Source organism: Branchiostoma floridae, chromosome 15 (assembly GCF_000003815.2).
Source record: "Branchiostoma floridae strain S238N-H82 chromosome 15, Bfl_VNyyK, whole genome shotgun sequence".
NCBI lineage: Eukaryota > Metazoa > Chordata > Leptocardii > Amphioxiformes > Branchiostomatidae > Branchiostoma > Branchiostoma floridae.
This window is the reverse complement of record NC_049993.1, coordinates 17,511,596-17,533,307: the sequence shown is the minus strand read 5'-3', so window position 1 is coordinate 17,533,307 and position 21,712 is coordinate 17,511,596. Positions and strand designations below refer to the sequence as shown.

General features: G+C 43.0%; 5 protein-coding genes across 5 annotated transcripts; all 5 read right to left on the bottom strand.

The window, feature by feature from the left end:
• Nucleotides 1-1,054: 1,054 nt before the first annotated feature.
• LOC118432460 (patched domain-containing protein 1-like) lies at nucleotides 1,055-7,882 on the bottom strand. Its single transcript, XM_035844045.1, has 4 exons — nucleotides 6,572-7,882; nucleotides 5,893-6,030; nucleotides 4,357-4,519; nucleotides 1,055-3,851 (listed from the first exon to the last, which is right to left on the bottom strand). The coding sequence occupies exons 1-4, from the start codon at nucleotides 7,223-7,225 to the stop codon at nucleotides 1,204-1,206; spliced, it is 3,603 nt and encodes a 1,200-aa protein (XP_035699938.1). The 5' UTR covers nucleotides 7,226-7,882; the 3' UTR covers nucleotides 1,055-1,203.
• A 2,578-nt stretch (nucleotides 7,883-10,460) lies between these two features.
• On the bottom strand, nucleotides 10,461-11,303 carry LOC118432480 (protein rolling stone-like). The gene has a single exon (XM_035844067.1). The coding sequence runs from the start codon at nucleotides 11,207-11,209 to the stop codon at nucleotides 10,487-10,489; it is 723 nt and encodes a 240-aa protein (XP_035699960.1). The 5' UTR covers nucleotides 11,210-11,303; the 3' UTR covers nucleotides 10,461-10,486.
• Nucleotides 11,304-13,266: 1,963 nt separating this feature from the next.
• Nucleotides 13,267-15,378, bottom strand: LOC118431587 (protein rolling stone-like). The gene is made up of 2 exons (XM_035842829.1): nucleotides 15,286-15,378; nucleotides 13,267-14,810 (listed from the first exon to the last, which is right to left on the bottom strand). The coding sequence occupies exons 1-2, from the start codon at nucleotides 15,376-15,378 to the stop codon at nucleotides 14,004-14,006; spliced, it is 900 nt and encodes a 299-aa protein (XP_035698722.1). The 3' UTR covers nucleotides 13,267-14,003.
• Nucleotides 15,379-16,920: 1,542 nt separating this feature from the next.
• On the bottom strand, nucleotides 16,921-18,348 carry LOC118431586 (protein rolling stone-like). Its single transcript, XM_035842828.1, has 2 exons — nucleotides 18,108-18,348; nucleotides 16,921-17,727 (listed from the first exon to the last, which is right to left on the bottom strand). The coding sequence occupies exons 1-2, from the start codon at nucleotides 18,195-18,197 to the stop codon at nucleotides 16,921-16,923; spliced, it is 897 nt and encodes a 298-aa protein (XP_035698721.1). The 5' UTR covers nucleotides 18,198-18,348.
• Nucleotides 18,349-19,014: 666 nt separating this feature from the next.
• LOC118431256 (protein rolling stone-like) lies at nucleotides 19,015-21,049 on the bottom strand. The gene is made up of 2 exons (XM_035842363.1): nucleotides 20,865-21,049; nucleotides 19,015-20,340 (listed from the first exon to the last, which is right to left on the bottom strand). Exons 1-2 carry the CDS (start codon nucleotides 20,952-20,954, stop codon nucleotides 19,513-19,515), a joined length of 918 nt encoding a protein of 305 aa, XP_035698256.1. The 5' UTR covers nucleotides 20,955-21,049; the 3' UTR covers nucleotides 19,015-19,512.
• Nucleotides 21,050-21,712: the final 663 nt, after the last annotated feature.

Genomic DNA, 21,712 nt, shown 5'->3' with positions numbered 1-21,712 from the left:
AACTGATCAACTGTTTTATTCTTCAAATGTGGTTGTCGTGCTGGTCACGTCCGCAAGGAGGCGCTGATTAATCGATGAGTCTGGCAATGCTTATCCTCCGGCGTTCACCTTATACATCAGCCTTTTTTTCAACCGTAAATTCCAATTTTGCTCTTCAAGGCGATGTAATTGCAATAGGCATGACCTCTTGGTAGAAAATCATATCTAGCGGGCAGTGAATTAGAATCAGCTTAAGCCGGAGGGTCAGACAATCGTCTACGTTGTTATATTTCTGATGAACTCGTTGCCCCTCTATTTGTCATGGCTCAAATGTTTTGCAGGACTTTCCTGTCATTGAAACTTGATTTCTTCATTTAGCCACAGAATAGCTGACCAAGTGAGTACACTTTAGTCTATCATCTGATAAGTTTTGTTAATTTTTTAATGTCATATACGAGGCCAATAAACCGCGCCTTATGGCGCAACACACCGGGTTTGTCCTGAAGAGTACAGGCTGCATACACGGAGGGATTTAATTGATCCAATCACTACGGGATGGACTCCTACTCTGTTAGACAACGTTGTGGGTTCTTTTTTTTTTGTGATCGAGGTGTAGCTTTCATCAAACATGGGACCTCTAGTTAATGTCCCATCCGAGGGATTCATTTTCACCTGAGTGAAGTGAGGAAATTGGTTTTCCGAATTATATATATAAATGCTCAACATCGGGGCATATCCATCCCGTTAGGGAAGTCTTTCGGCATAGCATTTGTATCAAAGACAGGCTGAGGCATCAGGGAGAAAGTTAAACAAAACTGGAAGATCGTCTGATATAGTAAGGGGTGCCCTAAGTGTGCTGTTATTTCACAAAAATACCTAACCTCAAATCGTCACAAGTTCAAGTTTATTTCAAAATCCATCAAAAATCATCAATGATTGTTAGCTCACGTGTTCAAATCCGTCGTAATATGTACACAATATATAGACAAAATGTACAATCCATCTTTCACCTTGCTTGTCGTGAATATCAAATAGTGTCAAATTTATGCAACATTTCTCTTGATGACCCCTTTATATTGGAAAAACAGCAAAGTAACATACTGCAAATTTCAAAGATGTCTTTCGCTACACATTTACAGTGATATCTGTGTAATGAATGACCCTGACTGGAGGCAGGTGAAGTCTAGACAGAGTCTTCAATAGATATATCTATCGAAATGCCTCTCATATGATAGAAACTTCCATGTCCTGGCGTTTCAAATCCATCACCCACCCGATCCATGCCTTCATTTCTGCATCGAGGAGTTTATTGGTGTTCTTTTGGTGCACGTCACCCGAGTAGCGAATCTTTGGTTTGGCATGATCGACGGATCCTCTTTGGTCTGTGTGCTTCTGGGGGTCTGGTAGCTGCGGTATCACGGGCAGAGACATGCGTTCGTTCCGAACATTGGTTTCTGGACGAGGGTCATATTCATGATCTCGCGGTGAAGAGAAATCTCGCGAGGGTTCGCGAGACTTTCGCAAAGGTCGTTTGGGCATGCCCGGTAGCGGGTGTCCAACAACCGCCCGCGGTGTGATCAGCTCTTCCTCGATGGATGACACCGAACGCGGGTTTGAAATAACGGAAATACGCGAGTCTTGCTTGTGCAGCCACGGTCGGGAATATTCGGGGGCGTCTTCGGCAAACATCGGTCGGGTCGTCGACTCGCCCGAACTCTCCCGACGGTGTACGACGGCGATTCCGTTCCGCGTCGCTTGGCGGTAATAGTCCTCGTGAGGAAAGACCAGTCTGTAGCGCATGGAGTCTTGGGCTTCTTTCTTCCCATGTTTGTACAGACGACGGGAAGATTGGGCCCCATCGATGACGCTTCTGTCTTGCCGCTGCTGATTGGCTAGTCTCGCCGATGGCATGACGACGTCACGGGAAGACATTCGACGCAGCTGGTCTCTTTGCCTGGTCTCAAAGAGAGACAGATCCAGAGATGTGCGTGGTCCTTCGAACATGGAGTTAGACCTCTGGGGTGTCTTTCGAGGGTTCTGTCTTTCCGCTCGTCCACGGTAAAGTGAATCTGCCGTGGGAGAGGTTGAAAGGGAAGAGAACGTAGAAAGCATGCGGCTCCCTATTGCTGAGGGGGTTGCGTCGCTTATTGTTGAGCGGAACTCCGTCTGTTCCCATAGCGAGATGTGTTTGTCCAGTTGGTCGAGATGCTCCTGCCACGGGGCACTAATGCCAGACTCGTCGGCGTTAGTCCTGCCCCCGTCCGAAGGAGTTCCGGCCTTCTTTCGGTTGGATTTCGTCGGGAAACACGGGCTCATAACACCGAGAAGAACGGGCAGAAAGAGGAAGCTGTGAGCGGTGCTGAACAAGGCGGTAAGGAGAATTATCTTGAAGAAAACGCGGGAAGTTTCGGCGGGAAAGACTGCAAGGAGGATCACGCTAAGGATAGTGGAGACGGCTGACTGTGCCGCCGGCATGCCGGCAGTGTGCATTGCCGCAACAACACAGTTGCTGGGATTTGAGATCCGATGGGCCACAACGTAAGCATACGTCACGTGCGCTGGAATGTCAGTCGCTAGCGCGACGCTTGCCAAGATGGCGGCGGTCGAAACGACGTCGAACTTGACATCCCACAATGCCATGTACCCGACAACTCCTACCATGACCGAAGCACCGGAAATGACGACAACGAACCCACCCGTCCAATGGGGTACGAGGAGAGATGAAGAAGCGCAGATAGCGGCAGCTGCAATGCCTGTCAGCATTAGACCTTCGGGTAGTACTGTCGTTAACTGCTCATACAAGTAAAACTGGGGAGCGTATACCACCATCTCTACGTCACCTGTCGTCGCAATCCGACGAGCTTCTAACATAATCTCTGCCTGGCGCGAACTTGTGCTAGCGTCCTTTGCTAAAATCGACACCCTTGAAGTGTCCGTGTAACTGCGTAGCCAAACGTCGTAATCACTATGGAAGAGTGAACTTTGGCTGAACGATTGGAGCTTCAGTTCGACATTATCTTCGACCACTTTATCTGAAAAGTTTCCTCTGTTGGTCACGACTAGGTCTATCCTGGGCCCGTAAATTGTGAAATATTCCTTCTCTTGGGTGGCAAATGTGCTAATATGTGAATCATCTGCGGCAAGATTGTTATGATTTAGTCCCGGTTGCACCAGAACACAACCCCGTATTGCAGCGCCTAGGTATGCGAGATAGACCAAGAGGATGAAAAACTTCATCCATGGCTTCTTCAGCCATTGACCTAGGTAGGAGGAGAAAAACTCCGCCATGAAAGGGTCTGCCGACTTTCGGGCGGAGTTGTCTGGTGAATCGGTGTGTTCTGTGTGGGGCGGGTAGATGGGGAATGTTGCCGCCGAATGTACGGACGCGTTAGTCGAACGCGGCAACACTTTGGACGGTGCAACCAACAGCGGATTCTGCATGTCCTCTTTGGTGACATTATTACGCATCACCGACAATCTCTTCTCGACGTGTGCCGACGGCATTCCGTCCCCGGCACAACACAGCGCGTAACAGGGGGACTGTGACGAGGCTGTTCTCACGCGCATACACGTCAGACAATGTCTGTTCCCGTCTTCTCTGTGTCCGAATAGGGACAGGAAGGCCGTGAAAAACATCAGCCGGTACAAGTCACAAAACACCGCGGTGGTTATGGCGAAGATGCAGAACGATCGAACCGCGGGAAACGACGTCGCCATGCCAACGGCGTACGTGACGTAGTCGGTCAAAGAGCCAATGGCGATGGGCGCAGCGGTGTCCGCCATGGCGGCGCCCATTCGATGGCGGACGGAGAGGGTAGGGTCTGTTCTTCGCCACGCCCAGAGTAGGGTGTGAGTACTACCGACTTTGCTGCCTGTGGATTTAAGTAAAGAAAAAGAATCACAATCAATTACAAGAACTATCTTCTGCCATACGACCATAGCTTGTCTAGAAGCACGAGATGTGAATACCACGGTAGTCCTGTTGGAGTATCACAGAAAGCCGCTAGAAGAACAGATGTCAATTGCAAACTTGACCATTACGTTCAAAACACCTACATGTACTCCCTTTCCAAATACCATAAAGACTTCTCCACAGCTTCTGGACTTATGCTATCCACAAATCAAAGAAACAAACCCAGTCACACATGGCACCAAACATTTGATATGATCTTCTTGGTGAAGAGAAGAAGGAACTGAATGAGTCCCACAAGTTGTAACTGAGTTTGTCCTTTGTCGAAGCTTACTAGTTGAATTAGATAAAAATGTATTCGAACCCCCATGCAGTAATGAATTTTAAGAAAAATTGGCGACAATAGAATCTAACATTTATGATTTACAGAGGCTAAATGATTAGAAATTATGACAGAACGCACTCACCTATAAAAATAAACATGGCGGCCATTTCAATGGTGGTCAACTTTTCTCCGCAGAGCTGCAAGAGGCCCACAGCTGACGTCAGAGCCATGAGTGACGTCAGCGATCCCATGAGTCCCAGCCATGGCTCGGACCGAACACAGTCCAGCATCATGCACGACAACACCTGAAAAAAGGTACGACCTGGAGGTCAATCACGTGTCTATGACGTCGTTTGGTCCGCCATGTTGGTGGGTTAAACACACATATGACGTCATCATGTAAAATACTATAGATGTGTGCCTTACAAGATGTCTGATTTTCACCTTCTGGCCACTGCATATCTTAACCCTATTCAGACCGGGCTTTTTTGGTCATCCCTGGACCGGGGGGGGGGGCTTTTGAGGCCCTCCACTTTGAAGTCCTATAACTCTAAAACGACGTGCCGTAGAGCCACCAAATTTTTAGGACATAATGTCGACATAATATCTGACGTGTATTTGACGTTTGACGTTACGCTGACGTAAGATGACGTAATTATGACGTCATCAATTTGATTATATTGGCCGGACCCATGAAAAAAGGGTCTTCTCAGAAAACTTCAAGTTATGCTACAAAAATGTAACAACAAGTGCAGATAACAGAATAATAATGTTTATTACGACTTGCGTTGCCAATAGCAACATCAATGACGTCAATATCACGTCATAAAATGACGTCATGCACATCTTAGATACGAGTTGGGCTCCGCCATATTATATCGATCACCTTGAATTTTTAAAAATACGTTTTTTACAACAAATAACCACAAAGGGCAATGGAAATAGACTAGATTCATTCATTTAGATGGTTTTTGATGAAAAAATACCAGGTGGTTACAAATTTTAAGGGATAATTAGCTTATTATTCTTGATCTGGACATACGGTCCGCCATCTTGGATTTTGGGCTGATGACGTCATCAAATTAGCATAATTTATGCATATATAATTATGAAAGATATGCTAAATAATATAACATTTTATTTATGTAACAAAATAGCAGTAATATAGCAAATAAATGTGAAATATACATTGTTAGACCCAAAAATAGTGATTTTTGGCAAAACTGCCTGTCAATAAACGGTTGCCATGGCAACACGAAAAAATGGAAAATTTTTCAAACTTCCTAAACTTGTTGCCAACAATATTTTAGGAAAACTCACCAAATTTGGTGGGTCTAGCGTAAGCCGTTCTGGCGTTATAGGACATCGAAGTTAGCGCGGGCCTCAAAAGCCCCCCCCCCCCCCCCGGTCTGAATAGGGTTAAAAGCGTCAAATGAATGAACGGTCGCCATCTTTGATCCATTTGCCACATCAAAATGGCACCCAAGCCACCCATCTCTCTCTCTCTCTCTCTCTCTTTCTGTCTTTCTCTAGATTGCATATATATACTCTGCCATGTTTTTCACCGACAGAGTACATGTCACAACAAAGACAAATCATGCATATAAACGTATCACAGATCTTAAGTCTTACACAGAAGTTAGGCTTCATGATGGTCGTTTATGTTCGCTGTACTTACAGAATACAGAGCCACCATCCCTGCACTGCCTCCCAAATATGGCAGGAGTCTTCCCGGCATTCTCCTGAGCTCACTGCTGAGTGACGTGGACGTCAGGTAGGTGACTGTGATGTTTTCGGCCGAGAAGTTTTCTATGGCCTATGAAACATACAAATAATTGACATTAATACTGTAATGTTGATATACAGCATTCTGGAAAATGTTATTTTCTAGCGTAAGTATCACTGAATTTCCTAGAAGTTCTTTGATTTTCTTCAGGATAACAAGATCAGAGTACTGGACAACAAATCTGAAATGCGATTTACCTGTGTTTGGAAAATAGCTGCATGTTTTCATATCAATCTATAATGGCCACCCACAAGTAATTACCGCCATTGTGAAATACTAGTTTGATTGAAAAGTTCACTATATGCACACACAAACATAGACACAGAGAGACATAACCACAGAGAGACATTCTCTTTTTAACTTAACCCCCCCCCCCCCTTACTTGATAGCGAGTTTGTTACTGTATGTGTCAGGTGGGAAATACTAGGTTAATTGAATTAAAGTTCACTCTAGGCAAACACATCTGCACATAGAAACAATACCAGGATTCTATTACTATGTAAGTACCCCCTACACCCCAACTTAATAGCGAGTTTGTTATTGTGGGTATCAGGTGTCCGGAATATCCTACCTGCCGAAAGTTTTCCATCCACTGCGCTCCTGGCGTCCGTAAGTGGTACGACAGCTGAAACGCTCTGGCTTCGCGTACAGTCCTTCCATCCGGCCGTAGCCACACTCCGCCTAACTCGTCCCCTACGAACTGCCCAGAGGAATTGTCACTGTTGTCAGCCCCATAGTAAGGGTACCGCAGGTTATTCAATATGACTGTTCCATTTGTAATCAGCAACCTAATCACATTGTTACCGTAACACGTCCCGTCGACGGACGAATTGCGGCACAGCGTCGTAAAATTCTCCCCCTTTTCGTTACTGACGTTGCGCACGATATCATGTAGGAGTAAGACTTCTTGCAAGATTTCTTGACGTAGCACGTTTCCACCGTCGCTCGCTTGTACAATAACCCTTGCAGCAGCCTCAAGTGTAAGGTCAGAGGGTTCGAATCCCAGCGCCTGGAGCCTTGCCACATCCTGTTGAGCTTGGCTATAACTCGGTGTAAACAAAGAGTCGAAGTTGTCCTCGACCGCTACATGAATCAGTCCGAAATACCCGAGCAATACTGTCGCAACTATGGGTAGGATGACGAAGGGTTCTGGTCGTCTGGCTACCAAGACTCCCCAATGTTTGAAGGCCCGTCGAACTCTCTTGTCAACCCACATGCACACCATGGTACCTAGTCTTCGCCTTTGCCCGTTGTAGAATTCCCTGTAGATGTCTCCGTCTTTCCGTGTCCAACAGCGACTTTGTTAAGAGCTGTAGTTTCTTTCAAATGAGGCGAGAAAAAAGTCGAAAACCCACCGCGTATTTGAACACGTTTCTGCTACCGTTTCTACTCCATTCGGTCAACAGGTCATGCTTCGCTGTCTCCTCTCGACTTCTCGTAAGTCGTGTTACCTCGCGAGCAGGCCGGCTTCCCAACAGTACCGACTCTTTAGTCCGTTCGAATCGGATTTCCTGCGCTCTTTGTACCTCAACAGGAAAATGGACTGCAGCATAAGTCCTATTACCGCCCGAGCAACAATCGAAACACTGTCTTGACGTATAAAGACTTCTTAATCAAATCCCGGCATCCAATCTCTACCAAATTTTCCTTCCCAGTCGCTCGGTTCGTGTCGGCATCCTTAAGAAGGCAGCCGATGTCTAAATGTATTTAAGGAGATGTTCTTTCCTTCTCCTATACCCCCCAAGGGGTACGTACAAAACGGTAAGGAACAACATCCACTGGCTCCAACTACTACAATAATCCTCAGGTAATGGTACGCGCGCTGCGTAAACAATGGGCCCGAGAGGCTGAATAGAGAATTTGATTATCCGAGCGTAACCAAAGTAGGCTGAAACCCTCCCGACTCCATTCACGGGGTCTCTCAATCGACTCGAGTGTTCGTGCCGGCCTTTGTCGCCTTGTTTGGACAATCCGAGTGGTTCCCATAGAAACACCGCTTGTCAAAAAAACGAGTTTAACGGTTGGGGGTATATAGCAGTCGACGACCTCTTGAATGAGAGGGCGGTTGACTGTTAACATTTCTTTTCTACCGTCCATATATGTTTATTTGTACTACAAATACAGTAAACATACGGCAATTGGTTACAACTCCTTACAACGTGTGCATGTGTTTGTGACTGCGTGTGTGTGTGTGTGTGTGTGTGTGTGTGTGTGTTTGCTAGTATTCAACAACATCAATGAAGGTAGGTTTGGATTATATAATGTAATTGCAACGGTAAGCTATTACAATCATATACATGGGACTTGAAAACATTGCTTACGCTCAATTTAGATTTGAATCTTAAATGCCAAAAGTATTATCAAACCTGTCCTGAAATGTCAACAAAGACAAACTTTGTTTTTTGTTTTAGCCAAAGCCAAAGAAATATGAAGGATTTCATGACCATTACTTTCCCAGATCTACATTTTAAAGTGTGTGTGTGTGTGGGGGGGGGGGAGGTAATGGGAGGTAAGAGGTCAAACGACGCGTGGAGTTTAGTTTTTCAAGGCAGATTTTAATTTTTTTAAGTTTAAATATATAAGTAGGGTGCCTACAGAGCGGTGACGTCAACATTCTGACTGTCAGGTGTATGACGCCTCTGTACTAAGCGCACTAAACTCTCGCGAGCAACCACGAGAGCGAAGACCATGGATAGAACATTTCCAGGCAAACGTGTCTGCACCACTCCTTCGAATCTAGTAGACATTTTCCTTGGGGAAGCTGCTGTGGTCGCAGCGTAGAAAAGGCGTGGCCGCAGCGTGAGAAGGGATCTTAGTTGCATTGACTACTCTACTCCATCCCAAGGGAGTCAACAAGTGATTATTTACAGTATGCCTTGTTGCGTTTGATCAGTGTCCGTGTGTTCCCGTGTATGCGTGTGTGTGTGTGTGTGCGTGTGAGAGAAGGGAAAGAGAGATTGTGTGTGATGTGTGTGCGTGTTTGTGTCTGTGTGTCTGTTTGTGTTTGTATGTGTATGTGTGCGTGTGATGTGTGTGAGTGTGAGTGTACACGTCAACACCAATGCTTGATTTCCCTACTACATGTACATATTGTTCAAGAAAACATCCATTGTAGCCCTACGTATGCCGCGAGGTCATATGATAGACTGACTGTCTATAATCTTTCAGCTTCATAATATATCAAAACGGATAACACAAACGTAATGCCTTTTCTATTTGGGCATTTTCTACTATTTTTCCGGCGACCTGGGGAGCCTCCTAGAGGCTACACGATCCCTGGCAAAACCATGCAACTTACCGGCGTTCTGGCAAACACGTGACGGTCGTTGTTCGTCAGCCCGAACAACTTCATGTGAAATTCGCTCCACATTCGCTGTCCGCAAGTCATCTTGGCGACTGTTGGGTGCATGCTTTGAGGTAAACTGCGCTTATAATGTTAAGAAAACTATATGTCACGTGACAAGGAGAAGCGTAAAGAAAACGGTCTCAAGTCTGGTATTTGACAAATTCCCAATCTCTAAGCTGGTGTGTAACAAATACAACAAGCGGAAATCGCCGTGTTTACTTTTCAAATGCTTATTAGCATGCGCTCGATTTCAGTGGGATTTGTGAATTATCAAAACTATCATCAAAACCAGTTTTTCAGCTGAAGATAGATAAAGTGATTTGTGAATTATCAAATTTTAAACTATCATCAAAACTTTTTTCAGCTGAAGATAGATAAACCTTTGGGGTTCGTCTTGATATTTTCCACGGTTTCTCTCTAGCTCTGGCGGAAACAAGTAATTTCGATATTGAAGTTTAAGAGACGAAAATCAAACGTCATTTGAGAGGTAAATGAGTATCTTCAAGAAACTAAGTTTCATTTGCTTATCTCAACATAAATTTACATGCTAACAGCAAACAAAGACGTATGGGAGAAGGGTTTCTTGTGGAGTGGAGCTACAAAATTGATATCTTAGTCTACAGCTATGCTTTCCTAGTTGTAGTAGTGATAATCTATAAAAGAGTAACAGCTTGGTATCGGAAGAAACAACATTATCTTTGTAGGCATGGCGAACATGGTAGATGATATTAATTTTCCTTACAATTAGGTCAGGAGCCCGAGGTTTCCACTAGTACAAGAAATCAAATGATGGCGTAAGTTTTTCAGTTTTGCTTTATTATCAGTGCATACATCTATATAAGACCAAGGGGTCGGTATCGAAATAAACAATGTCAACTTTGAAGCTACTACAAAGTCAATGATAGATTATCGTTTGCTATCAATAATATAAAGAGTCTGACGTTACCAAGTTAAGATGAAAACTCGCATACAAATGCAGCAATAAATGATATATTGACCAAAAAATTAAAAAAAAATGATATGCTACGTTTGAATCGAATCCATATATCTGTCACTACATTAATGATTAGGAAGTTTATTTGCAAGTTCGTGCCCGAGGGCTAATTGCAATACAACAAAATCTTTGATCTAGAAGTAGGCCTACAGAGCAGTGACGTCAACATTCTGATTATCTGACTGACGTCTCTTCAGTGAGCGAACTAAACTCTCGCGAGCAACCACAAGAGCGAAGACGATACAGTGACATAATGGTATTGCTACTAGAACCCCCAGTACAGCTACAATAGCGGCTAGGGCGGGCCCCCCGCCATAGTCAAGAAAGGGGTATATATAGGGTTGGCCATCTGGTCCTGTCCCTCCCGCGGCCCAGTAGATGACAGTAAAGAGAATGTACACAACCCCAAAGGTCAAAGGGTAAACAAAATGTAGCAGTCGGCACGGCAGACCGCTGACCATTACGTCTATTACTATGGTGACAGAATTCATGGCGTGGATAAGGATGCTAAGAGCGCTACTGTCACCTCCTATCAGTGCCCAGAACAAAATCGTGATGCAAATCCCTCCACCGAAGGCAACATTGTACAAGACCCAGTAGAGTTTGTAGTGCCATGGTATTTGCAGGCTTTGGGCAGAGTCTTGGTCGACACTTGCTTGGGTTGTTCCGCCTCCTGTAGTGGTGGGTGAAATGGTACATCCCGTCGCCATGACGACATCAGACGACAGAGTCGCGTCTGGTGCTTCACCACGCTGGGAACGAGACTTGTAGTAGTCAGTAAAGCAGAGTGCAGCGCTCAGTAGAGTGTGGAGTGTGAGTAAGGCATAGCCCCATTCACTCAGATGTATCCAGATTATTTCCGGGGGCATTTTATGCAGGGCTCCATGTACAATTCCAAAAGCGATAATCTGGTACAAACACACTGCAGCCCGGTACAGCACGAATGGCAGCTGGTTTCCTTCACTCAGCCACTAAAAAAAAGAAATATTGCTTCAGAAAGGATCCGTGTAATCCCCATTCCAAAGGAGTCATATCATTTCCTTCACCAAGAAGGCTATGTTTTCGGTTATTCCATAGAGTGAGTGATGGGTCTATATGTGTCTATTATAATTCCAGAATGGCAATTAATGGGACTTTCATCAAATACTTGTAGCGTTGTGAAGTTTACTTAAGGTGAACATTATCAGACATAAATCAGGCAGATTGATTTCACATAATTTAGGAGGTAACAAAATGGCCTTCGTTGCTTAGATCAGATTTTCATATTTGGTTTTGGACTTATGAATTTTACGAATTAAGTTACTCTGTAATCCAGATATGTCTACAATAGGACAGGACCATCATAACGCCAGCGATTTATAAGGTCTGAAAAACATGCATTCTTCATAATAACCCTTGTCTATTTCGCGAGACATGTGTTCGTGGAACTCTAGTTGTATAATTCAATGCCAACTAGGTTTACTTTATACAGCTTAAATGTACATGTAGGCTTGTTCTAGAAAACACTCGATGCAGCCCCAACCATGTGGGCAAGTAATGAACAAGTTTAATGACTGTCTAGTCAGTCTATCCTTTTATCGTGCAACTTCGATGTATATGAGAACGGTTCAGCAAAAATAGCAACTGGCTACTGTGGCTCAGCCACTGAAACAACAGAGAAATTAGAGAGCGTGAGAAACTATCCGTGTTGATTTGATTATGTCATCCAAAGCGAGTAAAATAAGTGTTTATGGCTCGTCTGTATCTTTGTCCGTGTGTCTGTCAGTCTGTGTGTGTGTGTGTGAGCACGTGTGTGTATGTGTCTCTGTGTCTGTGTTAGAGAGTGTGTGTGTGTGTGTGTGTGTGAGAGTGTGTATGTGTGTGTGTGAGAGTGTGTGTGTGTGTGTGTGTGTCTGTGTGTGAACGTGAGTTACCGCACGTACTAAATGGCATATGTTTATCCGCTATATAAGGTATACATACATATATACATGTAGCCTGCTTAATGCTAACTCCTACTCTATATCTCCATACTCTCGCATGTGACCCGCTAAATGCTCTCTCTCTCTCTCTCTCTCTCTCTCTCTCTCTCTATATATATATATATATATATATATCTATATATATATATATATATATATATATATATATATATATATATATATATCCACACCTATGATAAATTCTACTTATAGTAACAGCATACGCTCTTGTTATCATCAAGGAAACATGTTTCTTATCTATTTAGTATCGTAGCTTCGTTTAATACATATCAGAACGGCTAATACATGTTACAGGAAACAACGTAACTTGCATAGAAGTATTCCCTATGATCTGAAATCATGTCCCTGGCCGCGAAAACCAGGCAACTTACCGGCGTTCTGGTGAATACGTGACGGTCGTTGTGCGTCAGCCCAAACGACTTCAGGTGAAATTCGCTCCTCATCCGCTGTCCACAAGTCATCTTGGCGACTGTAGGGTACCTGCTTTGTGTCCAACTGCGCTTACAACTATGTGTCATGTGACAGTGAAGCGTAAAGGCAACAGTCTTAAGTGTGGTATGTGACATGCTTAAATGCTCTGTATTACTCCGAGTGTATACTCAGAATTAAAAGCCCCAACAAAAAAGGAAATTAATAGCGTATGTATAGATAAATGATAAATTACATTTTGTCCTCCCCACCTGACTAGACAAGGACTTGAAATGAAAGCCTCTGCATTAATGTCAATTGTAGGAAAGTTTCGTGATGCGAGTCGGGCGGGTACATTTTTTTTTTGTCTGAGTGCTGCGGTCAGGAGTTGGGGCCTCAAAAGGGCCTCTAGCGGATTTTAGGTAATTGCAGTCTGAAAATTGATAAATGTCTTTCGTCCGTTAGATTTCGGGGACATTTTTCTATTGACTTTTTCAAGTGTGCTTGCCATAAAAATCAAAACATCGCCAGATATACTGTTTCTTTATTGAAATTGCAGTTATAAAAGATTCACATTTTAACACTGAATCAATTGATATGTTCTAATTGAGGTATGAGACCTAATTGCCATTGGGGCCTGTCTCTGTAGGTAGCACGAATTAAATGGTACATGATATTTCTTTTCTAACATTTATGTCTGAGTCTGGTGTTTCTATCTAAAGATGAACCACAACATTAAGTCAAATGATATAATGGTGAAATAAAGAAGCAAATGATACAATTCTAAAGTGAAGAAATCATGAGAAAAATGTAACATCGACATCCGTATGGTACAAATCCGTAAAGTTTTATGATCCAATTGATTGAAAACTAGACTTCAAGGGGGGGCCGTAGCTAACAGTTGAAAATTTAACGCGTTTTTTTTTTTTGTATTGGAACTTTGTACTATTTTAAATAAGAACACAAATGAACTTCCATGCGAATCTTTCATGCATGAGATAAGACCAAAAGACATGCCCATGTTGCCTACAGAGCAGTGAGGTTAACATTCTGATTACGCTGACGTGAACTACGCTTCTTAAATTAGCGAACTAAACTTTCTCGCACAATAAGGAAAGCGAAGACGATACAGTGACATACTGGCATTGCTACTACAACAGCCAGTACAGCTACAATAGCGGCTTGAACATGCCATTGTAAATGTTACATTTTCATCAAATCCATATATCTGTCACTACGTTCATACAACAAAATCTGTGATCTAGAAGTAGGCCTACAGAGCAGTGACGTCAACACTCTGACTGTTATCTGACTGACGCCTCTGCACTACGCCTATTAAACTCTCGCGAGCAACCACGAGAGCGAAGACGATACAGTGACATAATGGTATTGCTACTACAACAGCCAGTACAGCTACAATAGCGGCTAGAACAGGATTCCCACCATAGTCAAGGAAGGGGTAGATATAGGGTTGGCCATCTAGTCCTGTCCCACCTGCGGCCCAGTAGACGACAGTAAAGAGAATGTACACAACCCCAGCAGTCGAAATATGAACAAAATGCAACAGTCGGCATGGCAGACCGCTGACCATTACGTCCATCACTATGGTAACGGAATTCATGGCGTGAGTAAGGATACTACCTTCGGTAAAATCGTTTCTCAACAATAGCCAGAAAACAATCGTGATGAAAATCCCTCCACTGAAGGCAACATTGTACAAGACCCAGTAGAGTTTGTAGTGCCATGGTATTTGCAGGCTTTGAGCAGAGTCTTGGCCGACACTTGTTTGGGTTGTTTCGCCTCCTGTGGTGGTAGATCCCGTCGTCATGACAACATCAGACGACAGGTTCTCTTGTGAAGTTGGTCCACGCTGGGAACGAGAGTCGTAGTAGTCAGCAAAGCAGAGTGCCGCACTCACTACAGTATGCAGCGTGAGAAGAAAGTATGCCCATTCAGTCAGGTAGATCAAAATTAAGGGTTGGAATTCTCCCAGTGCTGTGTGAATGGTGAAGTTACATATCACCTGGTACAAACATACCGCAGCTCGGTACAACAAGAATGGCAGTCGGTTACTCAGCCACTGAAATAACAAACAAGAGCAGCGTGAGATGGGATCCTAGTTGCATTGACTACTCTACTCCATCCAAAGGGAGTCAAGCGATTATTTACCGCGCACCTTTGCGCGCGCGCGTGTGTGCGCGTGTGTGTGTGTTTGTGTGTGTGCGTGCGTGCGTACATACGTACGCGTGTATGTTTGTGTATGTATGTGTGTGTGTGTGTATGTGTCTGTCTGTGATATGTCTGTGTTTGTGTATACGTCAACACCTATGCTAGGTTTCCCTAATACATCATGTTCAAGAAAACATCCATTGTAGTCCTCCTGCGAGGTGATATGGTAGACTAGTTTCGTGACTCTCTATAATCCTTCAGCTTTATAAGATATCAAAACGGATAACACAAAGCCATACTAAATGAGGAATCTAAATGGCTTGTTATTACTCCCTATGATTTCGAACCATTGAATTCACGATCCCCGGCAAAACCAGCAAGCTTACCGGCGTTCTGGTAAACACGTTGCGGTGGTTGTGTGTCGTCAGCCCGAACAACTTCAGGCGAAATTCGCTCCTCATTCGCTGTCCACAAGTCATGTTGGCGACTGTAGGGTTCCTGCTTTGTGTTCAACTGCGCTTGGAATGTTGAGAAACCTACGTGTCAATTGACACCGAAGCGTAAAGATAACGGTCTCAACTCAGGTATGCGACCTGCTTAACGCTATCTTTCCTGCATTACTCAGATTGTATACTTAGAAAAGAGCCCCTACCAAAAATAATTAGCTATGTGTGGTAAAATGAAGAAATACTCTCTCATGACTAGGGATGCGTACCTAAACCCACGTTTAGGTACAGGTCCGGATTTGAATCCAGAGGCTTAGGTACAGGTCTGGACCTAATGAGCCCGGACCTAAATGCATGGCATTGAATATTATATCATAGTATTATATTATGATATTTTACGACGACAGGAAATGTATTAAAATGGGTAGAAGCATGTTTGAACCAATAAAAACGTGTTTATTATGGCAGACACATGATGCAACAAAAATTTGACCCTTGTTGCTTTTCCCTCACTGGGGCTCAGAGACTGCTATGGTGATTTCACAGTAATTTTATCTGTCAAAGTGGCCATCTCCTGACCTGTTATCCTGCCTGGCTGGCACTAATTAGATACAGGTCCAGTACCGGTACACCAGGGTTCCGGTATTTTTGTATCTGTACCTAATTGATTGTACCGGTACTGTACCGGTACACATCCCTACTGACCTCAATGAAAAGCGACCTGCAGGTCGATTTGAGGTTGCCATGAATAAAAAAGGTTTAAACTTCTTAGTTAGATGATAAATTACTGTTCATCGCCCCAAACTGATATGAAGAAGATTTCAGATATTTAAAGATTGTGTATTACTTTTATCTATTTATTTTGATTTGACTTTTATTTATATATTGAGATTGTCAGAATGAAATCTGAGAGGTGTGGGCAACAGGACTAGTGCACTATTCTTTACAAGGCCGGCACCTACCGTCCTTTTCATGTTCGTAATGCGAGCGAATTTCGGACGTGTTACATTTTCTTTATCCTTGTGCTGTCGTCAGGCGCCGGCAGCTCAAAAGTGCCTCTTGCGGATATTGGCAAAGTGCAGTTTGAAATGTGATAAAACATCAGTTTGTCCGTCAGATTTGGGTGACACTGTTATTTGAGAGACTTAAGAGCATTTTGAAAAAATTGTTTATCATCTATATTTTCTTAGTAGCAGTGGTAAATCCAAACAAACGTAGTGTATGTTGCATAAAAAATGATTTTTTCATGTAGTATATAATATTTCTTTTCTAACATTTATGTCTGAGCCTGGTGCTTCTATCTACATAGCAACTACTACATGAAATCAAATGATACAATGATGAAATAAAGAACCAAATGATGCAATTTTATATTGAGAAGAGAATGGCATTAACATCCATTTGCAATTACATGTAATCTTTTTCATTAAGGCTTTATGATCAGTCAGTGGAAGACTGTGTAACTGACAGTTGAAATTCGACGCTCGTTTTGTATTGGAAAATGTTAACTAAGAACACAAGTAAACTTAAAGGCGAGTCTTTGATTGAATAAGATGTAAAAACGGACCATTGTGCCTACAGAGCAGCGAGGATAACATTCTGACTTCCACGTGAACTACGCTTCTTAAATAAGCGAACTACACTTTCTCGCGCAACAACGAGACCGAAGACGATACAGTGACATAATGGTATTGCTACTAGAACAGCCAGTACAGCTACAATAGCGGCTAGAACAGGATTCCCACCATAGTCAAGGAAGGGGTAGATATAGGGTTGGCCATCAAGTCCCGTTCCACCTGCGGCCCAGTAGACGACAGTGAAGAGAATGTACACAACCCCAAAGGTCAAAGGGTAAACAAAATGTAGCAGTCGGCACGGCAGACCGCTGACCATTACGTCTATCACTATGGTAACAGAATTTATGGCATGAGCAAAAATGCTGCCAGCACTTATATCTGGTGTCTCCAGCGTCCAAAACAAAATCGTGATGCAAATTCCCCAGCTGAAGGAAACGTTGTACAAGGCCCAGTAGAGCTTGTAGTGCCATGCTAGCTGCGGAGTTTGGGCAGAGTCCTGGCCGAGTGATGTATGCGTTGTCAAGTCACCTGTAGCTGCTGCGTTTCCAGTAGTAGACCCCGTCAGGTATAAAGCGTCGTCTGGTGCTGCTTCACGCTGGGAGCGAGAGTTGTAGTAGTCACCAAAACAGAGCCCTGCGCTCAACACGATGTGGACTGTGAGCAGGAGGTAGCCCCATTCAGTCAGGAACGCCAGACTTTTGGGGCGGAACTTGCCATCGGTGGCGTGTATGGTGCTGTAGACTATGACCTGGTACAGACATGCTGCAGCTCGGTACAGCACGAATGGCAACTGGTTACTCAGCCACTGAAACAACAACAACAAAACGAGCATGAGAAAATATCCTGGATGGCTCTATTATTTCTACAGTTGTATGTCTATATATGTATGTACATAAGTTCATATGCTTTGTTGCTCTCCATTATCATTCGTTTATATGATTCATGTTCTTGTAATTAGTCTCCAAGCAGGAATTCGCATCGTAGATGTCAGGACGTGTCAAACACACCAGAGGAAAATACGTATGCCCTCTACTCGCTATTTATTTTTGAGATTGCAGACAATACAATACATGGCAAACCCAGGCAGCTTAGCTGAAATTAGGTGCCATGCCAAGACATACACATATTTAGCACTTCTCAAAGTTGTCAAACCATTTATGTCTCTAGAAACAACAGCAATCTTACCGGCGTTCTGGTGAACACGTGACGGTCGCTGTGCGTCAGTCCAAACGACTTCAGGCGAAATTCGCTCCTCATTCGCTGTCCACAAGTCATCTTGACGACTGTATATAGACGGTACGGTTTGTGTTCAACTGCGCTTATAATGTTACCCCGGGACCCTGCTGTATGTCATGTGATCGGGGAAACGTACACTAATGATAACGGTCTGAACTCTGGAATGTGACCTACTTGATAACAGTTGGACAGTTGGGCAGATGTGTGCAGGCAACGAATACATATGACCAAGCTTTTACCACCTAAGAGATCACCAAAAGACTATATTTGTACTAAAAGCACAAAATCCCATCATCATAGAAAAAGTCAAACCCGACAATAGTATTCATTGTATCATATAGTTGATTAGACACTAAGTTTAGTTTTATGTATCTACTTCTCTTAGTCCTTGTGCAATTAGCCTTTGGGCATGATTTTGCAAATAAACATCACATTATAAAACAAACAAGCGTTCAACGTAGTTTGCCGTTTTTAAAGGCATTAACGTATATTACCTCCAAGAAAAATGCTCTGCTTGGATTGAGCGTGCATGTCTAGTGGAATACCATTAGAACCCCGGATGGATTGTGATGATATTTGGTACATGGGTAAAATGTTGTTGACCTGACGATTCTCTTTGATTTTGGGCCCCCAGGTGACCGATCTTGTTTGAACTGAATTTCAAATTTTCAAACCTATTGGCAAACACGTCTTGAACTTAAAAATAAAGACAGCTCCTTTCTGTTGATTCTCAGACTGAAACAAGTCAAGTAGATCACAAAGTCTAACACGGCAACTTTAAACTAGTTGCATTACCAACGCATTCTATACATTAGTATGTGGGAATCTTCATTAGTCAATAAAATGACAGGCATATGAAAAATCAATGAAATTGGTTTATTTACTTTTACACATGCTTAAAGAAAGCTAGTTGAAGGAGAGGAGTTCCTCATGAAAATGAACTATATGTTAAACTAGTATCTTTGTAGGTTCTTGTAATTCTTTATTGTATATTTTTCATTTCTGTAGTATTCGAAGCACATGCACCGAAATTAAAGTAACGGATTGGTATCGAATTGTAACAATGCCCCTAAGGGTCAGGATAATGTCTTCTTACATTTTGCAAAGAAAGAAATAAAGACATGTAACAACTTCAGTGTAAACTTTTATGTTACGAAGAACTTAACGGTAAATGACTGTTTTTTTTTAAAGATTAATATAAATACAAAAAGGCAGATACAACGGCAGCAATGAAATAATACGTTAAGGACAAAACGAATTAACGAAAATTAAAGAGTGTTACATTGCAATTCAATCAATACATCTGTCACTACGTACAAATCTAGGATGACTTCAGAATCTAAAGGTACCATGTCTACAGAGCAGTGACGTTATCATTCTGACTGTTAGGGGACTGTCGACGTCTCTTCAATAAGCGCACTAAACTCTCGCGAGCAACCACGAGAGCGAAGACGACACAGTGACACAGGGGGACTGCAACCAGAACCCCCAGTACAGCTACTATAGCGGCTAAAACAGGCCTACCCCCATAGTCAAGATAGGGGTAGATAAAAGGATAGTCGTACAGCCCCCTCCCACCTGCGGCCCAGTAGATCACAGTAAAGAGAATGTAAACAAGTCCAAAGGTCAAAGGATAAACAAAATGTAGCAGTCGGCACGGCAGACCGCTGACCATTACGTCTATCACTATGGTAACAGAATTTATGGCGTGCGTAATAATGCTAAGAGCGCTATAGTCCCCTCTCAACAGTACCCAGAACAAAATCGTGATGCAAATCCCACCGGCGAAGCTGACATTGTACAAGACCCAGTACAGTTTGTAGTACCATGGTAGAGGCAGGGTTTGGCCAGAGTCCTGACCGACACTCGTTTGGGCTGTTCCGTAACCTGTAGTAGTGAGTGTAATGGTAGATCCCGTCGCCATGGCGATATCAGACGCCATGTTGTCGTTCGATGTTGCTCCGCGCTGGAAACGAGACTTGTAGTAGTCAGCAAAGCAGAGTGACACGCTCAGTATGGTGTGCAGTGTGAGTAAGATGTAGCCCCATTCAGTCAGGTATACCAGACCTTTGAGGGGAAAGTCGCCCAGGGCTCCGTGTATGATAGAGAAAGTGATCACCTGGTACAAACATACCGCAGCTCGGTACAGCACGAATGGCAGCAGGTTGTTCTTGTCCAGCCACTGAAACGGTAAATAAAAGGGAACGTAAGAAAGAACCTGACGTGTCGATTTTATCACTTCACCGTAACTTAGGGTGCAAATTAATTGGTTGCTATGGTTGGCCGCTGAAATGTAAACTTTGTTCCTGGGAAGTACATAAATGAAGGTATGATTTACCAGATTTTCCAGACATAAACATAACAAATAGATACCTCAAAAAATATAAATATAAATATAAATATAAATATAAATATAAATATAAATATAAATATAAATATAAATATAAATATAAATATAAATATAAATATAAATATAAATATAAATATAAATATAAATATAAATATAAATATAAATATAAATATAAATATAAATATAAATATAAATATAAATACTGTGGGCAGTCGGACACTGCTTTAGACCTCCTGATACGTCTTATGCCACTGCTACTACTTAGATCTGGTGTAAGATTACATAACTGTTACATTACCCTGCCCTCCATAATTTCCCTAACATATCTCTGTCAAAGACAGCAACAGCAAGCTTACCGGCGTTCTGCTAAACACCTGACGGTCGTTATGCGTCAGCCCAAACGACTTCAGTCGAAATTCGCTTCTCATTCGCTGTCCACAAGTCATCTTGGCGACAGTGGAGGGTTCAACTGCGTTTATATGCAGGTTACGTTTGGTTCCGTAGTGAGGTTGTCATGTGACATCAGAACGTACAGGTGACGGCATGAACTCTGGAATTTGACCTACTTAGAAGCATTCTGACAAACAAATATTATGTAAACTGTAGCGGTAGCCTCCTTCCGACTGGTGGGAGGCTTTTCAGGACGGTGACGGGGACCTAGAATCTTGATTTTTAACCGGGGATACGCCTGGAAAGGAATATTGTATGCCTGTAAAGGAATATATATGCCGGGAAACTTGCACAATCGCGAATCGGAGTCCCATCGAGTCCCAAGTCCTGCAAAAAGACAGGAACATTCATGGACAAAATTAGCAATAATACTCAATATAGATGAATGATCAGAATCTAGAAATTGACTAAAAATAAGGTAAACATTAAAGAACGATCTCAATTGTAAAAAGACTCGTCTCTGATGCGTTTAAATGAGAGGTTATAATATTGTTCTGTTATCAGTAAGAGGTAAACAAAGGACTGACACTTATTGCACGACTGACCTCGTGGTAACCCATGGTAAATGGTACTGACAAACGTATGGTTTGCGTAGGGATCAAATATTAGCTAACAGTATGTAACTGGAGCGTATCTGGTATTCTGAGGCGATTTGTACATATATTCAACCGGTTGATATAGAAATCTTTATTGAGACACGACAAAAGTACAGCGACTTTCGTAAGGTCTACATGTAACAGCTACTTACAGTACA

What these genes read in the sequence shown, in the direction of transcription:
- LOC118431586 (XM_035842828.1), bottom strand. Translation starts at nt 18,197, where the DNA reads ATGACTTGTGGACAGCGAATGAGGAGCGAATTTCGCCTGAAGTCGTTT. An exon ending in ACGTGTTCACCAGAACGCCG is followed by an intron (nt 17,728 to 18,107) that starts GTAAGATTGCTG and finishes TTGTTGTTTCAG; the next exon opens with TGGCTGAGTAACCAGTTGCC.
- LOC118431587 (XM_035842829.1), bottom strand. Translation starts at nt 15,378, where the DNA reads ATGACTTGTGGACAGCGAATGAGGAGCGAATTTCGCCTGAAGTTGTTC. An exon ending in ACGTGTTTACCAGAACGCCG is followed by an intron (nt 14,811 to 15,285) that starts GTAAGCTTGCTG and finishes TTGTTATTTCAG; the next exon opens with TGGCTGAGTAACCGACTGCC.
- LOC118432460 (XM_035844045.1), bottom strand. Translation starts at nt 7,225, where the DNA reads ATGGTGTGCATGTGGGTTGACAAGAGAGTTCGACGGGCCTTCAAACAT. An exon ending in GGATGGTGGCTCTGTATTCT is followed by an intron (nt 4,520 to 5,892) that starts GTAAGTACAGCG and finishes ACCTTTTTTCAG; the next exon opens with GTGTTGTCGTGCATGATGCT. An exon ending in CGCCATGTTTATTTTTATAG is followed by an intron (nt 3,852 to 4,356) that starts GTGAGTGCGTTC and finishes TTAAATCCACAG; the next exon opens with GCAGCAAAGTCGGTAGTACT.
- LOC118432480 (XM_035844067.1), bottom strand. Translation starts at nt 11,209, where the DNA reads ATGCCCCCGGAAATAATCTGGATACATCTGAGTGAATGGGGCTATGCC.
- LOC118431256 (XM_035842363.1), bottom strand. Translation starts at nt 20,954, where the DNA reads ATGACTTGTGGACAGCGAATGAGAAGCGAATTTCGACTGAAGTCGTTT. An exon ending in AGGTGTTTAGCAGAACGCCG is followed by an intron (nt 20,341 to 20,864) that starts GTAAGCTTGCTG and finishes TTACCGTTTCAG; the next exon opens with TGGCTGGACAAGAACAACCT.